The sequence below is a fragment of the Thalassophryne amazonica genome, chromosome 9 (assembly GCF_902500255.1).
Source record: "Thalassophryne amazonica chromosome 9, fThaAma1.1, whole genome shotgun sequence".
Lineage (NCBI taxonomy): Eukaryota > Metazoa > Chordata > Actinopteri > Batrachoidiformes > Batrachoididae > Thalassophryne > Thalassophryne amazonica.
The window spans coordinates 52,103,704-52,123,971 of record NC_047111.1 but is presented as its reverse complement, the minus strand read 5'-3'; the positions used below and the strand labels follow the sequence as shown (position 1 = coordinate 52,123,971).

The 20,268-nt window shown below is 45.8% G+C and overlaps 1 protein-coding gene across 2 annotated transcripts in view; it reads right to left on the bottom strand.

The window, feature by feature from the left end:
* Positions 1-7,879, bottom strand: part of LOC117517120 (rho GTPase-activating protein 26-like) — a 397,059-nt gene extending 389,180 nt beyond the window's left edge. For both annotated transcript variants that reach the window (XM_034178045.1, XM_034178046.1), the window contains exon 1: positions 7,259-7,879. In XM_034178045.1, the coding sequence (XP_034033936.1) occupies positions 7,259-7,412 (154 nt within the window). In that variant the 5' untranslated portion in view covers positions 7,413-7,879. The remainder of the gene's footprint in view (positions 1-7,258) is intronic.
* Between the last annotated feature and the right edge of the window lie 12,389 nt (positions 7,880-20,268).

The window sequence follows — 20,268 nt, the reverse complement described above, 5'->3', positions numbered from 1 at the left end:
CTAAAAAATATTACTTTAATCCCTTACAAATTATAGCCATTTGTATACATAAGTATTTCTATTTTCACAACTCATAAGTAATTAGACAAACTAAATATACGGATTTCTATTAACAAAAATGATCACTTTTACATCCAGATTTCTTTAGACAAGACAGGGAATGGATAAATGAACATGGACACATGAACATTTTCAAGTGACTGAGGTGGGGATAAACCAGCTGCCTGTCTGGGTGGCTACCATCCAGGACCCAAGGCTAGTTATTCCACAGTGTGGTGGAAGCAGCAACGCATGGCTCCTCTGTCTGCTGCCAGAACTGACCTGTTTGATTTCAGGTGTGTCTGCTTGAGGTTACCTGTATGCAACCTTGAAAAAAACACTTCATCTGCATAGTCCCAGTCCACCCATCTCACTTGGCTACTGACCTTGGCTTAGCATCCCACTGAGGGAGTCTCACTTGCCTTATGCTACTAAAAACTGGTCTAATTGGGCACAGGGCCTGTTAATGATAATGATCCGCTATCTCATCAAAAGGGTGGCAAAATCTTTCTCATAAGCACATTTTATGTAATTTATTTCAGCATATCAAAGCATTTTTGTTGTTGTTGTTGCTGTTACTCACTAACTTTGGATTTTTTTTTAAACTATTTTGACTACACAAAATTGGTTCCAGGGCTGCACAATGTGATGAAAATGCGATATTGCAATTACTGTGGGAAATATTGCAATTGCAGTCATGAGACGGTAACGCCATAGTGTTCCTAATGTTACAGTCTGGTCGATAAGAATTTAGACAGTGAGCATAGCATACCACTATAATGGAGTTAAAATGAAACAACCAAGTTGTGTTTGCAGTGTAGGGCATCAGCTGTAATTCATTGAGTTTAACAAAAATATCAAATTAAAATTTATGGAGTAAAGCCACGTCATTTTTTTTATTTGACCTTTATTTACGGTGCATTCAGGAAAGTATTCACAGCGCTTCACTTTTTCCACATTTTGTTATGTTACAGCCTTATTCCAAAATGTAGCAAATTAATTTTTCCCTCAAAATTCTACTCACAACACCCCATAATGACAACATGAAGAATGTTGTTTTTTTGTTGTTGGTTTTTTTTTCAAATTTATTAAAAATAAAAAAATAAGAAATCACATGTACATTATAGTGGGCGGTTTTAACATCCACACAGATGCTGAGAATGACAGCCTCAACACTGCATTTAATCTCTTAATAGACTCAATTGGCTTTGCTCAAAATGTAAATGAGTCCACCCACCACTTAAATCATATCTTAGATCTTGTTCTGACTTATGGTATGGAAATTGAAGACTTAACAGTATTCCCTGAAAACTCCCTTCTGTCTGATCATTTCTTAATAACATTTACATTTACTCTGATGGACTACCCAGCAGTGGGGAATAAGTTTCATTACACTAGAAGTCTTTCAGAAAGCGCTGTAACTAGGTTTAAGGATATGATTCCTTCTTTATGTTCTCTAATGCCATATACCAACACAGTGCAGAGTAGCTACCTAAACTCTGTAAGTGAGATAGAGTATCTCGTCAATAGTTTTACATCCTCATTGAAGACAACTTTGGATGCTGTAGCTCCTCTGAAAAAGGATCGTTATCTCTATCTGACGTATCGTTATCTTTGGCTGCTTTCAGTGATGCCGGTATTTGGTTAGACTCTTTCTCTCAGATTGTTCTGTCTGAGTTATTTTCATTAGTTACTTCATCCAAACCATCAACATGTCTATTATTAAATATGATCAATCTATCTTTGTTAGTTGGCTATGTACCACAGGCTTTTAAGGTGGCAGTAATTAAACCATTACTTAAAAAGCCATCACTTGACCCAGCTATCTTAGCTAATTATAGGCCAATCTCCAACCTTCCTTTTCTCTCAAAAATTCTTGAAAGGGTAGTTGTAAAACAGCTAACTGATCATCTGCAGAGGAATGGTCTATTTGAAGAGTTTCAGTCAGGTTTTAGAATTCATCATAGTACAGAAACAGCATTAGTGAAGGTTACAAATGATCTTCTTATGGCCTCAGACAGTGGACTCATCTCTGTGTTTGTTCTGTTAGACCTCAGTGCTGCTTTTGATACTGTTGACCATAAAATTTTATTACAGAGATTAGAGCATGCCATAGGTATTAAAGGCACTGCGCTGCGGTGGTTTGAATCATATTTATCTAATAGATTACAATTTGTTCATGTAAATGGGGAATCTTCTTCACAGACTAAGGTTAATTATGGAGTTCCACAAGGTTCTGTGCTAGGACCAATTTTATTCACTTTATACATGCTTCCCTTAGGCAGTATTATTAGACGGCATTGCTTAAATTTTCATTGTTACGCAGATGATACCCAGCTTTATCTATCCATGAAGCCAGAAGACACACACCAATTAGCTAAACTGCAGGATTGTCTTACAGACATAAAGACATGGATGACCTCTAATTTCCTGCTTTTAAACTCAGATAAAAACTGAAGTTATTGTACTTGGCCCCACAAATCTTAGAAACATGGTGTCTAACCAGATCCTTACTCTGGATGGCATTACCCTGACCTCTAGTAATACTGTGAGAAATCTTGGAGTCATTTTTGATCAGGATATGTCAATCAAAGCGCATATTAAACAAATATGTAGGACTGCTTTTTTGCATTTACGCAATATCTCTAAAATTAGAAAGGTCTTGTCTCAGAGTGATGCTGAAAAACTAATTCATGCATTTATTTCCTCTAGGCTGGACTATTGTAATTCATTATTATCAGGTTGTCCTAAACGTTCCCTGAAAAGCCTTCAGTTAATTCAAAATGCTGCAGCTAGAGTACTAATGGGGACTAGAAGGAGAGAGCATATCTCACCCATATTGGCCTCTCTTCATTGGCTTCCTGTTAATTCTAGAATAGAATTTAAAATTCTTTTTCTTACTTATAAGGTTTTGAATAATCAGGTCCCATCTTATCTTAGGGACCTCATAGTACCATATCACCCAATAGAGCGCTTCGCTCTCAGACTGCAGGCTTACTTGTAGTTCCTAGGGTTTGTAAGAGTAGAATGGGAGGCAGAGCCTTCAGCTTTCAGGCTCCTCTCCTGTGGAACCAGCTCCCAATTTGGATCAGGGAGACAGACACCCTCTCTACTTTTAAGAATAGGCTTAAAACTTTCCTTTTTGCTATAGCTTATAGTAAGGGCTGGATCAGGTGACCATGAACCATCCCTTAGTTATGCTGCTATAGACTTAGACTGCTGGGGGGTTCCCATGATGCACTGAGTGTTTCTTTCTCTTTTTGCTCTGTATGCACCACTCTGCATTTAATCATTAGTGATTGATCTCTGCTCCCCTCCACAGCATGTCTTTTTCTTGGTTCTCTCCCTCAGCCCCAACCAGTCCCAGCAGAAGACTGCCCCTCCCTGAGCCTGGTTCTGCTGGAGGTTTCTTCCTGTTAAAAGGGAGTTCTTCCTTCCCACTGTCGCCAAGTGCTTGCTCACAGGGGGTCGTTTTGACCATTGGGGTTTTTACGTAATTATTGTATGGCCTTGCCTTACAATATAAAGCGCCTTGGGGCAACTGTTTGTTGTGATTTGGCACTATATAAATAAAATTAATGATGAAATTGATGATAAGTATTCCAACCCTTTCCTCAATACTTTGTTGATACACCTTTGGCACCAATTACAGCCTCAAGTCTTCTTGAATATGATGCCACAAGCTTGGTGCACCTATTTTCTTCTTTGCAGCAGCTCTCAACCATCATCAGATTGGCTGGGGAGCATCACTGCACAGCCATTTTCAGATCTCTCCAGTGATGTTCAATTGGGTTCAGGTCTGGACTCAAGGACATTCACAGAGTTGTCCTGAAGCCACACTGGTGCTGTGTGCTTAGGGTCATTGTCCTGCTGAAAGATAAACCGTCACCCCAGTCAGAGCTCAAGAATGCTCTGGAGCAGGTTTTCATCCATGATGTCTCTGTACATTGCTGCATTCATCTTTCCCTCAATCCTGACTAAGCCAGCTCTAGGAAGAGTCCTGGTGGAACCAAACTTCTTCCATTTTCAGATGATGGATGCCACTGCGCTCATTTAGACCTTCAAAGCAGCAGAAATGTTTCTGTACCCTTCCCCAGATTTGTGTCTCAGGTCAATCCTGTCTCGGAGGTCTGCAGACAATTCCTATGACTTCATGCTTGGTTTGTGCTGTGACATGCACTGTCAACTGTAAGAGCGTATATGTAGACAAGTTTGTGCCTTTCTAGGCCATGTCCAATCAGCTAAATGTACCCCAGGTGGACTCCAATTAAGCTGTAGAAACATCTCAAGGATGATCAGTGGAAACAGGATGCACCTGAGCTCAACTTTGAGCTTCATGGCAAAGGCTGTGAATTATGTATATACATGTGATTTCTTAGTTTTTTTTATTTTTAATAAATTTGCACAAAAAACTTTGTTAATGTTGTCATTATGGGGTGAGTAGAATTTTGAGGGAAAAAAATTAATTTGCTCCATTTTGGAATAAGGCTGTAACATAACAAAATGTGGAAAAAGTGAAGCACAAGAATCAATTGAGAACCAGATCACCACTGAAAATAAGAACGATACCTATCTGGAGTAGGTAGTTCTTGAAAACTGAGGACAAAATAAAACAATAAGGAGGCAAATGAGGGAGCAAATAAGATGCCCAGACTACACTGAATGAGTGGTGGTGGTGGTGGTGGTGGTGGGGGGGGGGGGGGGGGGGGTGATGGTCTAGTGGTTAAGCAGTGGGTTTCAGACCAGAGAAACCTCGGTTCAAACCCCGGACTGGCCAGACAACCACTCGGGACCCTTGGGTAAGGTCCTTAATCCCCTAGTTGCTCCCAGTGTGTAGTGTGCATCTTGCATGGCAGCACCCTGACATCGGTGTGTGAGTGTGTCTGTATGAATGGGTGAATGTGTGGCATCATTGTAAAGCATTTTGAGATTCTGATATAGATGGAAAAGTGCTATATAAATGCAGTCCATTTACCATTTAATAAGTTACAGGCTTCAGAAGAAGAAGAAGAAGAAGAAAGAACCAGGAACTTTCTTGTCATCGACCATACATGGACATATACTGTTGTATGTATATTTGTCTTCTGCATTTAACCCATCGCAATTATAGTTAGACACAATCCAACCAGAAGAATCAGTAGGCAGCCTCAGTCTGACGACTGACTCCAGGTGCAAAGATGCTGCCATGATCAGGGGCAGTGGAAGGAGCAGACCCTAATGTGTTTGTTTTTGATGGTGTGTGTAAGGTTCCTGTGTGTGTGGTTGCCTCATACATACACATACACACTGATTATTATAGTAAGATTAATATAATAAAGTATCATCTATTTATAGTATCTTATCTGATTTCTTAAAAATCATCTGCAGGTTACTCAGATGCATTCTGCACTAAGCTGCATTAAATATTGATAAACAACATCAACAGCAGCAATAAGCATTTTATGTCAGCTTCACACTGCAACCATGATGAATTCATTAAAACAAAGCATGATGGCATGCCGTATGGCAAATATGAGAACAGCACAGACATAGCACTCAGGCCCACCTCACAGCACTGGTGATGACTGTAAATGTTTTTCTTTTTTTCTATCGTAACACACCTTTAGTCATGTGACAGCTGTCAAAAGACAATTTCTCCCAGTAGCAATAAAACAATAATTAAGCATTTCCCGTATATTTTCAACAAAAATGTATTTTTTCCTAGAAGAGTGAGAACTCCAAATTATAACACCATCAGTTAAAATAGAACTGTTGCATCTAATAGCATTAGATCTAAATCAGACCAAGCCCCAGTCAAGAAGAAAAGTCCGAAACTTTATTTTAAAAATAATAAATGGCCATATATACTAAAAAGAGCTCTCACTGCACAATAACAGACACCTCACAGTCATTCATACTGTTTGATTTCTGGATGTCACCGATGGACAAAAGCAGAACTGTCCTGATTGCTCCATGGCTCACTGACAATTGTGGTGACACAAGCTGATTTGTGTGCAGTTAACAAAACGGTGGTGAAAAGGTCACACACAGGCTGGTTCGTCCTGGACATAACAGGTTTTAAATGGTAACAGTATTAATTGCAATAATAGTTGGAATTTTATATATTAAATGTCAGTATCAGAACTGTATGTGTTCACCGCAACGCACAAGAAAAACACTAAATGTTTCAGTAAAATCAGTGATGTACAAACAGTGCACACTAATCATGTTTCACTTCATTTGTCAAAACACAACTATTGCAAAGCTTTGAGCAATTAAAGCCTAAAGCTAATTTTATAAAGGATGAATGGCTTTCTATGAAGTTTTCTGAGAAGTGTTGATTAAATTGTGGGATCTGATTCTAAATTTTTGTCTTACTTTGATTTAACGACATCTCAAATACACGCTGTACAGAGACTTACAGACTCAAATTTACACATAAATAAAATGAACTGAACTGCCCCTGGTGAGATCTTCTAAATGCAAAGATCAACTTCAGTCAAACTTGGTGAATAAATGCAGTGGAGACTGTCCTACCAACACGTCATGTCAAAGTAGGAGGTCAAAGATCAAGGTCAAGCCAGGTGTCATCATCTAAAACACACCCTCCAAATGCAAAGAACAATTTCAATCAATCAGTATGTGGATAAACCCAGAGGACTGTCTTCTCACAATGCAGATAATGTCAAGGGTATGGGACAAAGGTCAAGGTCAAATCGCAGGTCATGATCTAAAATACTTGTGATATCTCCATAATGCAATGACCAATTGCAATCAATCATGGTGGATAAAGTCACTGGACTGTCCTCCCACAATACAGGTCATGTCAAGGTCGAAGGTAAAACATCAAGGTCAAATCACAGGTCATCAACAAAAATACATGGGGATATATCCAAAATGCAAAGAGCAATTTCAATCAAACTTGGTGGATAAACCCAGTGGACTGCGCTCACAACATGTGTCATTGAAAAGTCATAGGTCAAAGGTCAAAGTCAAATAAGAAGTCATCATCTAAAATACATGGTGGTATCTCCAAAATGCAAAGAGCAATTGCAATCATGGTGGACAAACTCAGTTGACTGTCCTCTCATAAAACAGGCCACAGCAAGGTCAAGCTCATGTTAGAGGTCATGACCATATCTCAGGAAGGAGAGATTCAGCACCAGCTGCATGTAAAAGCGGCAGGTCTTACTGTCATCTGACGGATGACGTCAGGTGGAGACACTCAGCACGCACTTACTTTTCAGAGCCTGGATCAGCGCCTTGCCGTCTTTAATCAGCTCTTTGATGAACTTGTTGGTCTTGTCCAGCTCCAGTTCGTGAGATTTGAGTCTCTCCCTGAACTGCGGGCTGTCAAGGTAGCAGTCACTGAACTCCAGAGCAGGTAGTCCCATCTCTGACAAGACGGCCAGGACCAGGAGGAGGAGGAGGGAATCCCCGAGCTGCTGCTACAAATGATGGGAAACCCAGCGGGGCCAGCCTACATAACCTCACTCTCTGTGAAGAAAACGCTTGTTTTTCTCGGGAAGGGCAGCGGTCGTCTTACATCCAGCTCACAGAGTGCTGGCGGGTTTAAAAAGTGTCCGTAGGAACGCGTCCACTTGCTCAGGTAAACCGGTGCTTCCGTCCTCCCGACGGAGTCATTCCGAACCGAACAGCGCGAGACGACGGAGGTGAGGACGAAGGGGAGGCTACGAGAACTAAACCAGGCTGCCGAGAGCAACGTCTTGGCCGGGCGGCTTATACACCACTGCTGTCTCCGCAACTCCGCTCCGCGCTGCACACCGTAATCAACCTACCCGGACGCGGATAGCCGGCTGATTGACATCTGTGTTGGCAAATAGGACGCCGAGATTATTGAAGCGACAGCTTGGAGGCGGGTTTGACAGGAGGAAGCGCCACACTAAAACAGAGAGGAGGGAAAAGCGAAGATGGATCACTCTGATGATTGAGTTTATTTCGTAAAATTTAAAGCAAGAAATTAAAGTATTACACACATTAAAAAAATACACGGATGAGACAAGAAAGTGTGGACCATAAAATATCATGTAAAAAATGGAATGCATGCAATGAAAGTAAATAAAAATATGCACGTAATAAATAATTTCATATAACAATCGTGTAATTGCACGTAGGCAACAGGTTTTTGTTGGTTTTCTAGTTGTTTTTGTTGTTGTTGTCTTGTTTTTTATTTTTTCTTATTTATGTTTCTATGCATATTTTCCAACTCCAAGCTATATAAACTTGAATGCTTGTTGTATTTAAGCATTCATAGATGATATGTATTTGTGTAATGAGGGAGGATGTTTCCAAAGTTGGTTAACACCCAGTATCAAAGTGTGCATAATTATTAAGCATCTGTACCTCAGGTAAAATTGGTCAAGAAATTGTAAAATTGCTTTCAAAGGGATGCAACTTTCATGAAATAGCTAAGTGTAGCAGCTGCACTCTACATTGTGTTGTTATGACTCCGCCCATTCGCTCCCCTCGGGATGCGAACCCACAATCCTCAGCATGGAAGTTGGACTCTGTAACCAGAAGGCTAAAACCCAGGCCTCTGGCCTTGTGACCAGCCTCAGTTACACTCACCCCCCTAAACTCACTCCCATCTGGGTCACTGCACCCATGTAGCGGCTGCACTCTGCATTGTGTTGTTATGGCTCCGCCCATTCTCTTCCCTCGGGATGTGAACCCACAATCTTTGGCATGGGAGTCGGACTCTCTAACCAGAAGGCTAAAATCCAGGGCTCTGGCCATGTGACCAGAGAATCCTTTTGAGCTGTTGAGAGTTGGGGTTTACTACATATGCACAGCGACACCTGCTGGCCTCCGTTACATAAGATACTGGCACATGATCACCAAACAAACATTTTGCTGCAAATAGTTAACAGGGTTACAAGAAACAGAGAAAACACAGGAACGGCCATGAAACATTATCCTCCAGTACCACCTTAGTCCAGAACTACAACCTACCTGGAGTGTCCAGAGGTACAAGGTGCTCAGTGCTCAAAGACATGGCCAAGGTAAAGAAGGCTAAAAAAGATGAATTGAGAGAATTTAAAGATTTCCAGTTCATCTAACCTGCATGTCTTTGGAGATGAGATGTCAATGGGATCCATGCAAACACAGGGAGAACTTGTGAGAAGCAATTCTGCAACCTTCTCGCTGTGAAGCAACAGTGCTAACCACTAACCCACCGTACCACCCTTCCTCAGGAGGACAACTTGTTGAATCATTCTGCATGCACAGGTGCATTTCTATAAATTATGTGATGCATGTGATTGAGTTTAAAGTTGTTTAACTTGGAGACTGAGTGGTAACATCTTAACCTGCACAAACTCCAAATGACCTGTGTGAGTCTGGGGAGGTATATTTAGAAGAAACTAAATTATTCTGTTCTGGGTGGTCTGCAGATGATTAGAATTTCTATTGGTAAAACCAGAAAATCAAGCACAGGCAAGATGACACTGTATTAAAGCTGAAACTGATTTGCGTATACAGAAACTTTAGTATGGCATTAGATTTACTTGTGACAGTGTCTGCTGTAAGGCTCAGAGATAAAGACGAACTGTGTTAACTGACAATGGTTTTCTGAACTGTTCCTGAGCCCACGTGGTAAGATCCTTTACACAATGATGTCAGTTTTTAATGCAGTGCCGCCTGAGTGATCGAAGGTCACGGGCATTCGATGTTGGTTTTCGGCCTTGGTTTACGTGTAGAAAGTTCTCCAGATTCTCTGAATCACCTGATTATATTATGGACTGTAGATGATGGAATCCCTAAATTCCTTGCAATTGAACGTTGAGAAACATTGTTCTTAAACTGTTGGATTATTTTTTTCACGCAGTTGTACACAAAGTGGTGATTCTCACCCCATCTTTGCTTGTGAACGGCTGAGCCTTTTGGGGATGCTCCTTTTATACCCAGTCATGACACTCACCTGTTTCCAATTAACCTGTTCACCTGTGGAATGTTCCAAACAGGTGTTCGTTGATCATTCATCAACTTTCCCAGTCATGTGTTGCCACTGTCCCAGCGTTTTTTGAAATGTGTTCCAAGCATCTATTTCAAAATGAGCAAATATTTGCACAAAAACAAAAAAATCTATCAGTTTAAACATTAAATATCTTGTCTTTGTGGTGTATTCAATTGAATATAGGTTTAAGTTTGATTTGATTTCATTGCATTCTGTTTTTATTTACATTTCACACAACGTTCCAACTTTATTGGAATTGGGGTTGTATATAATATATATTTTTCCCAGTCCATGGTTTGGTGGTGAGGCATTGTCATATGTTCCTTTCCCACCATTGTCCACCACCTGCTCCTGCATCAACAGCAACCACCAGACTGACTGCTGTCAACTGTTCAGGCACCATCAGTGTCCACCAGATGGCTGGAGCAGGGCAAAGCAGGTGGCAAGTCAGCCAAATGGCCAGCCTCTTGCATACTGACTACAATAGCAATAAGTTTGATTTGACCATCTTAATTCAGTATGACTACACACTGGAAGGCTCTGGGAAGCGCCAAAAGGCTCCACAAAAATGGTATAGGAGGGTGCCAGTTAATATTGTATGGGATGTGCAGCCATTTAAAGAATGCAAAAGTGAATCACAGGTTCTACCAGGAAGACTCAGGTTTTAGCTCTCCTCATATTTGCTAATTAATATCACCTGCTAGCTAATCAGAAGCAGCTGTTTTCAATTTCGGCATCAATGGCAACCAGTTGGAAATGCTGAAGCCAGTTATAGATGGCAATCCTGACTCATGTTTTGCCTGTTTACAGACACTGTTTGAGGCTCCCTGTCCTCCAACCCTGCTGCCTCCTGGTTCGTTCCGGACATTCCCCCGGTTTCTGCTGCCTCCCGTCGGTCCTGGTCCGTTGCTCGCCTTGCCTCTCCTCTTTGTATCGCCTTCACTGGTTCTTGCATCCTCCTTGGTCACAGTCCTGCACTGTGCCCTTCTCCATCCCACCGCCACCAGTTGGTCCCTGACCTATGGCTGGGGGTAGGCTCCACCCCTACCTTCTTCTGACAGCAGGATTTGAGTGTAATACACTCCGACACCATCAGGAAAGGGGACTAGCCCCAAAACAAAGACTATCATATTTGTACAATTTCATTATGGAATAAATGTTCAACTTGTTTCCTTCCTGAGTCTTAATGGTAGAACTGTAACGATCCAGGTCACTACATGTACCATATATATATATATGTGTGTGTGTGTGTGTGTGTGTGTGTGTGTGTGTGTGTGTGTGTGTGTGTGTGTGTGTGTGTGTGTGTGTGTGTGTGTGTGTGTGTGTGTGTGTGTGTGTGTGTGTGTGGATCTAAATGATGTTATGGCTTGACATTTAAATAAAACCGATCTGACACCGCTCTCTGCTGTAAACAAAGCGAAATGAAGCAATGCTTCATAACAGTCGGATTCAGTTAATACGAGCGAACCGCAGCACAGTGGTGTGAAGCTTGTTCATGGTATAGTGAGTCCGAAAGCAGGAAGTGCCAAATTTTGAGTCCACAGTGAAACAGGAAATGTCAAATGTCAAGCACTTCCTGGATTGACAGTAGACGGGATCTCATGGAATCTCACGGGAATTTGGTGGCAAGTTCAGACTGAAACAGGAAGTACCAAATTTTGAGCCCACAGTGAAATAGCAAATGTTGAACACTTCCTAGTATGCGCAGAGCAAGAGCAGAGGCCAAGGTTGCACTGGACTCCTCTGAAATCTGATTGGACACAGATGATTGACATGTCATGGCACTGCACGTCTAGTTGAAAAAAGCTGCATTTTGAAATCAGTGACACATATTGACTGCTAGGCCTCTTGTGTACAGTAGTTGGTGCTGTGCACCACAAAATGTTCAAATCCACCTTAGCAGAAGAAGAAAAATGTTTGCCTTAGATTTGTAATTGAACACTTCGATCGTCTGAACAATGGACTCCAAATGACACCAAAGTTATATTGGTGAGTAAACGATCGTATTTTATGCTATACGTGGTCTATTAGAAAAGAAACCGACCTTTTTATTTTTTTCAAAAACTATATGGATTTGAATCACGTGCGATTACATCAGACAAGCTTGAACCCTTGTGGGCATGCGTGAGTTTTTTCACGCCTGTCGGTTGCGTCCTTTGCCTGTGGGCAGGCTTTGAGTGAGGAGTGGTCCACCCCTCCCATCTATTTTTCATTGTTTAGGAATGGCTCAGAGACTGCCGCTTTGCTTGATCAAAATTTTTTCAGAAACTGTAAGGCACATCCGAGTGGACACCATTCGCGAAATTCAGCTGGTTTTCGGTGAAAATTTTAAGGGCTGATGAGAGATTATGGAGTGTTACTGTCGCTTTAAGGACAACCCACGGAGCCTGAGGGCGCGCTGCACTCCGAGCCGCCGTCGTCAGCCTGTTTCGAGCTGAAAACTTCCAAATTTAAGCCTCTGTTGACCCAGGACGTCGTGAGAGAACAGAGAAGTTTCAGAAGAAGTCGGGATCAGCAGTTTATCTGGACATTCCACTAAAGGAGATTTTGTAATGAAAGACGTGCGGACGGATTTGCGCGTCGGCAGGCAGCCTCCGTGTTGGTAACCATTCGTAAAATTCAGGCTGCTTTCGATGGTTTTCAGTCGAGTGAGTATCCGAGAAACTGTTTAACAGCTGGGCATGTTCAAACTTGTCCCGTAACGCTTCCAACGGAGCTATTTGAACTGAAGTAATCCAAACACCGTTGCTGTTCACGAGTCTCGACCCTCTAGTCCAATTCAAGTATAAATAAGTGTAACGTAGCAAGCTTTTTAAAAGTTGGCTCTACAAATAAGTACATTTTTTCATACATGCCAACCCCTTTGAGGGTCCACCTGTATAACCAAGTGAGAAAATCCATAAAATCAACACAAAATTCTTATAACCTTAAAATTGAGCCAAAATCAGTTTTATTACAGTCTTTAAATGTGAGAGGAAATCGGAGCACCTGGAGGAAACCCACACAAACATGGGGAGAACATGCAAACTCCATACAGAAAGGCCACAGGTGGGAATCGAAGCAATGACCTTCTTGCTCTGAGGCAACATACACTATCCACAAAGCTACTGTGCTTATTAATCTATACGATACAGACAGATATCAGGGGTGGTGGCTAAGTGTTTAGTCACTTGGTTTTAGTAACAAAGGTTCCTGGTTCAAACCCCACCCCTGCCACATTTCACTGCAACATGACGTTGCAGCAGGAAGGGCATCTGGTGTCCAGCTTGTGCCAAATCAACATGCAGACCCTCCTTGCATCTGCTGTGGTGACCCTGAGTGAAATCAAGGGAGCAGCCAAAAGGGACTTAATATATTTGTCAATTTTACAAAAAAAACCCCAACAACAAATAAAAAGGTGTAATATCAGCATGGCCATGCCAATTCAACATAAAAAGACCGTCAAAATGACAGATTAATATTTTTTAATTACAGGTGTAAACTGTAAAATTTACATAAATATGTATGTGCAAACCATTTCCATATTCATTGTAATTTTGACAGAATTCCCCTGGAAACCACAGCTGACAGAATTTTTCTGTAAAAACAACTGGATTTTTTTTTTTTTTTTTACAGTGTAAATGCTGAATTTTATTTCTTGTAAACCAAAACAACCCATTACCCACTGTTGTGAAAGTGTAGGAACACGGACCCACAACAGGGGGCGCAAATGAACGGACAATGGAGGAATCAAATAACACTGTTTTTACTGTTGTGAAAAAAGGCACAACAAATACAACCGATTACAATATGGAGATTGAGTCTAATTACAACGGTGTCGTGTGGGCAGGCTCGACGATAGGAGACGTCTGTCCAAGTCGAACCGGAACCAACCCGATTTCCTCTGCCACCGAACCCCGGGAATACTGGAGCCGCCAAGTCCCGAATTCCCAGGTGGCCACTGCCTCCGCTCGTCGGATCCGGTACTGCTGGCAGGAAACAGAAACAGTCAGGTGTGGATGCGGTTGCACCCAGCAACACGGAGGGTGGAGAGTCCACCTCCACCTCTCGTCAACAACAATCAAGAAATGTAGGCAGGTGAGTACTTATCCACACGCTGTCTGATAGTCAGCTGTCCTACAGATAATCACAAGAACACAATTAAAGTCACACGTATGTGTAGGCTGAGTTGGTTACCTCTTTGGTAAGGCGATATCTCGGCAAATGAGGTGGAGATGCCGTCCTGCTGATATACCTCCTTATTGATTGGGATCAGCTGTCTCCAGTGATGGGTGACAGCTGTCATCCTGGCTGCTCCCGTAAGGCGGCAGCGCCCTACGGTGCCTGGAGCCCGCACTCCAGGCAGGGCGCCCTCTAGTGGTGGTGGGCCAGCAGTACCTCCTCTTCAGCGGCCCACACAACAGGACCCCCCCCTCAACGGGCGCCTCCTGGCGCACGACCGGGTTTGTCAGGGTGGCGACGGTAGAAGTCGGCCAGGAGGGCCTCCGTCGATGATCCGGGCAGGAGGTGGCGCCGGACCCGGAGTGCAGAGGGGTGAGGTGTCATGGGGTTTAATCCTTGAGACGTGGAATACTGGATGAATCCGCAGTGAGGCCGGAAGCTGGAGCCTCACTGCGGTGGGATTGATGACCTTGAGTATCTTGTACGGGCCGATGTATCGTTCTTGCAGTTTTGGGGAGTCCACTTGAAGGGGAATGTCCTTGGTCCTGCCCAGGACGATACGTGGGAGCCGGGGCGCGCCGCCGGTCTGCATGGTTCTTCGCCCTCGTCCGGGCCCTTAACAAAGCCGAACGGGCGGCACGCCACACCCGACGGCACTTCCGTAGGTGGGCCTGGACCGAGGGCACACCGACCTCCCCCTCAACCACCGGAAACAACGGGGGTTGATACCCCAAGCACACATCGAAAGGGGAGAGGCCGGTGGCTGATGACACTTGACTGTTGTGGGCGTACTCGATCCAGGCCAGGTGGGTACTCCAGGCCGTCGGGTGCGCGGCTGTCACACAGCGTAGGGTCTGCTCCATCTCCTGGTTGGCCCGTTCTGCTTGTCCGTTGGTCTGGGGGTGATACCCGGACGAGAGACTGACCGTGGCCCCCAGTTCCCGGCAAAAGCTCCTCCAAACATGCGAGGAGAACTGGGGACCGCGATCGGAGACGATGTCTGATGGTATCCCATGCAGACGGACGACGTGGTGGACTAGGAGGTCCGCTGTCTCCTGGGCCGTTGGTAGCTTCGGAAGGGCCACGAAGTGGGCCGCCTTGGAGAATCGGTCCACTATCGTGAGGATGACGGTGTTTCCCTGGGACGGCGGGAGACCCGTGACAAAATCCAGGCCAATGTGAGACCAGGGGCGATGAGGCACGGGCAGCGGCTGTAGCAACCCCGATGTCTTGCGGTGGTCGGCCTTGCCCCTGGTGCAGGTGGTACAGGCCTGGATGTAACCCCAGATGTCGGCCTCCAGGGACGCCCACCAGAAGCGCTGCCGGACGACTGCCACGGTTCTTCACACCCCAGGATGACAGGAGAGCTTAGAACCGTGACAGAAGTCCAGGACTGCAGCCCTAGCTCCTGGTGGGACGTAGAGTTTGTTCTTCGGTCCGGTTCCGGGGTCCGGGTCTCGTGTCAGGGCCTCCCGGACGGTCTTCTCCACGTCCCAGGTGAGGGCGGCCACGATAGCGGACTCCGGGATGATGGGATCCGGTGGATCCGACGACTCCGTTTTGACCTCATCTTCATGTACCCGGGACAAAGCATCCGATCTTTGATTTCTGGTCCCGGGACGGTAGGTGATCCGGAAGTCAAAACGGCCGAAGAACAGTGACCAGCGGGCTTGCCTGGGATTCAGCCGCTTGGCGGTCCTGATATACTCCAGGTTCCGGTGGTCAGTGAAAACTGTGAATGGCACGGACGTTCCCTCCAACAGATGTCTCCACTCCTCAAGAGCCTCTTTCACCGCAAGGAGCTCTCGATTGCCGACGTCATAATTCCGTTCGGCTGGGGTCAACCTGCGGGAAAAATAGGCACACGGGTGAAGGACCTTATCGGTCTTCCCGCTCTGGGACAGCACGGCTCCTATCCCTGAGTCCGAGGCGTCCACTTCAACCACTAACTGGCGACTAGGATCGGGCTGCACCAGAACAGGTGCAGACGAGAAGCGCCGTTTCAACTCCTTGAATGCGGCATTGCACCGATCCGACCAGGTGAAGGGGACTTTTGGTGAGGTCAGGGCTGTCAGGGGGCTAACTACCTGACTGTAGCCCTTAATGAACCTCCTGTAGAAATTAGCAAAGCCTAGGAACTGTTGCAACTTCCTACGGCTTGTGGGTTGGGGCCAGTCTCTCACCGCCGCAACCTTGGCCGGATCAGGAGCGACGGAGTTGGAGGAGATGATGAACCCCAGGAAGGACAAAGACGTGCGGTGGAACTCACACTTCTCGCCCTTCACAAACAGCCGGTTCTCCAACAACCGCTGCAGGACCTGACGTACATGCCGGACATGAGTCTCAGGATCCGGAGAAAAGATGAGTATATCATCTAGATATACGAAGACGAACCGGTGCAGGAAATCCCGCAAGACATCATTAACCAATGCTTGGAACGTCGCGGGGGCGTTTGTGAGGCCGAACGGCATGACCAGGTACTCAAAGTGACCTAAGGGGGTGTTAAATGCCGTTTTCCACTCGTCTCCCTTCCGGATCCGAACCAGATGATACGCATTTCTAAGATCGAGCTTGGTGAAGATTTGGGCTCCATGCAGGGGTGTGAACACCGAATCCAACAGGGGCAACGGGTATCGGTTGCGAACCGTGATCTCGTTCAGCCCCCTATAATCAATGCATGGACGAAGTCCGCCGTCTTTTTTACCCACAAAAAAGAAACCTGCGCCCATCGGGGAGGTGGAATTCCGGATCAACCCGGCAGCTAATGAGTCCCGGATGTAGGTCTCCATTGATTCGCGCTCAGGCCGTGAGAGGTTGTACAGCCTACTGGACGGGAACTCACTGCCCGGAACCAAACCAATGGCACAATCATACGGATGGTGGGGGGGAAGTGTGAGAGCCAGATCCTTGCTGAACACGTCGACAAGGTCGTGGTACTCCACCGGCACCGTCCCCAGATTGGGCGGGACTCTGACCTCCTCCTTAGCTTGGGAGCCGGGAGGAACCAAGGAACCTAGACACACCCGATGGCAGGTCTCGCTCCACTGAACCACTACCCCGGACGGCCAATCAATTCGGGGATTGTGCTTCAACATCCAGGGAAATCCTAAAACCACACGGGAGGTGGCCTGAGTCACAAAAAAGAGTTACAGGTGGTGTCTTATGCGTGATCGGAGGGAGTAGGGAGCCATCTAGTGCCTGAACCTGTACAGGCGAGGTAAGCGCCACCAGAGGGAGCCCTATCTCCCTGGCCCATCTGCTGTCCAGCAGATTCCCCTCAGAGCCCGTGTCCACCAGTGCTGGGGCCTTCAGGGTTGAGTCCTCATAAAGGATCGTAACTGGGAGTCATGTGGCAATGTGGGTGTGTCCCACGTGAATGTCTCGGCCCACCCCTAGCCCAGTTTCTAGGGGCGGGCGTTGGAGTTTAACCGCTCGGGGCAGTCTCTCATATGGTGCTCTATTGCACTACAAACAAAACAAGCTCCGTGGGCCCGTCTCCTCTGTGCATCCGGTGCCCTAAATGTTGCCCTACTCGTGTCCATAGCTTCGTCAGCAGGGGGAGCTGTGGCCCCACGGAGCGCAGGGGCCGTGGAGCGTGGGGAAGGCGGAGCGTGGTCGGAACCGGAAGGGAGAGGGACGGCGCGTGCCCGGCCACTCCCTTCGTCTCGTTCCCGCCGACGTTCTTCTAACCGGTTGTCTAACCGTATGACAAGATCGATGAGCCCATCTAAATCCCGTGGTTCGTCCGTAGCCACCAGGTGCTCCTTAAGAACCAATGACAGTCCGTTTACAAAGGCGGCGCGGAGGGCAGTGCTATTCCAGCCGGACCTCGCAGCCGCAATGCGGAAGTCGACTGCATAGACAGCTGCGCTCCGACGCCCCTGTCTCATTGACAGTAGCACGGTTGAAGCGGTTTTGCCTCTATTAGGGTGATCGAACACGGTTCTGAGCTCCCTTACAAACCCATCGTATGTCAGAAGGAGCCGTGAATTCTGCTCCCAGAGCGCTGTAGCCCAAGCGCGTGCCTCACCGCGAAGCAGTTTTATTACATAAGCTACTTTACTAGCATCAGTTGCGTACATGACGGGACGCTGTGCGAAGACGAGCGAGCACTGCATAAGAAAATCCGCGCACGTCTCCACACAGCCTCCGTACGGCTCTGGGGGGCTTATGTATGCTTCCGGGGAAGGTGGGAGAGGTCGTTGAACAACCAGTGGAACGTCTATGTTACGCACAGGGTCTACGGGAGGGAGAGCCGCAGCGGCGCCCGGAGGGCGCGCTTCCACCTGCGTGGCGAGAGCCTCCACCCTGCGGTTCAGGAGGACGTTCTGCTCGGTCATCAAATCTAACCGAGTCGTGAAAGCGGTGAGGATCCGCTGCAACTCACCGATTACCCCTCCTGCGGACGTCTGCGCGTCCTGTTCTTCCATTGGCCGTTCAACAGCCGGTTGACGCCCCTCAGGATCCATGACGTTGGCCGAGATATCCTGTTGTGAAAGTGTAGGAACACGGACCCACAACAGGGGGCGCGAATGAACGGACAATGGAGGAATCAAATAACACTGTTTTTACTGTTGTGAAAAAAGGCACAACAAATACAACCGATTACAATATGGAGATTGAGTCTAATTACAACGGTGTCGTGTGAGCAGGCTCGACGATAGGAGACGTCTGTCCAAGTCGAACCGGAACCAACCCGATTTCCTCTGCCACCGAACCCCGGGAATACTGGAGCCGCCAAGTCCCGAATTCCCAGGTGGCCACTGCCTCCGCTCGTCGGATCCAGTACTGCTGGCAGGAAACAGAAACAGTCAGGTGTGGATGCGGCTGCACCCAGCAACACGGAGGGTGGAGAGTCCACCTCCACCTCTCGTCAACAACAATCAAGAAATGTAGGCAGGTGAGTACTTATCCACACGCTGTCTGATAGTCAGCTGTCCTACAGATAATCACAAGAACACAATTAAAGTCACACGTATGTGTAGGCTGAGTTGGTTACCTCTTTGGTAAGGCGATATCTCGGCAAATGAGGTGGAGATGCCGTCCTGCTGATATACCTCCTTATTGATTGGGATCAGCTGTCTCCAGTGATGGGTGACAGCTGTCATCCTGGCTGCTCCCGTAAGGCGGCAGCGCCCTCCGGTGCCTGGAGCCCGCACTCCAGGCAGGGCGCCCTCTAGTGGTGGTGGGCCAGCAGTACCTCCTCTTCAGCAGCCCACACAACAACCCACATCACGTTTGTCTGCTTATCTTTTATTTAAAACAGAAAAAGTCACAGGCAAGTACAAGAGTGTTCATAACTGTTCATATTTTAATCTCGAATGAACGAATTGAACTGAAGAAAGTGAAAATCATTGGATTATCTTGACAGCGATGCGATCATAATAAGCGCTGCACTGAGTGAGTGCACGCTCCCGCGCCAGAGGATACAAATTTTGTCAGGGATAATTACTTTGGCATGACACCCCGGCAGACCAGTCTAGAAGTCACGTTAATGTGCGAGACTTGGAAAACAGGCATCCGGTTTCACAATCCTTTGTTTAGAACAATGTGTTTGTGTCTTTTTGTGACAATCATTTGACGATGTTTAAGAAAAACAACAGTAAAATAAATTTACAACAGAAAAGCCTAAATATTCGTAAGACTTTATTTGTATGTCCGTATGACTCTGAAACTCAGAAAAATCTGTATAATTTACAGACAATCCGTATAGGTTGACATGTATGTTTTTTATTCCCACGTGTGTAGGTGTGACAGAGGCCAGCAGGAGTTGCTGTGCAACGGCACCCAGTAAACCTCACTGTCCCAGCAGCTAAAAGGATTTTCTAGCCACAAGGCCAGAGCCCAGGTTTTCTGCCTCCAATACTGGAGATGATCAGTTTGCATCCCGAGTGGGAGGAGTCAAAAGCACAACACAAAGAGAGAGTACTAGCTGCTGTGTAGACCTATTATATTACATGTACAATAATACATGTAGGCATGTGACAATTAACTGTCTTTCTCAAAATGTTAACACTGACCCTGAACAAAGATACATAATAATTCTTGAACTCACAATTTTGCCAAAAGTATTCATTCACTAGAAGTGAAAATGACAAATTGACTTCTAGTTT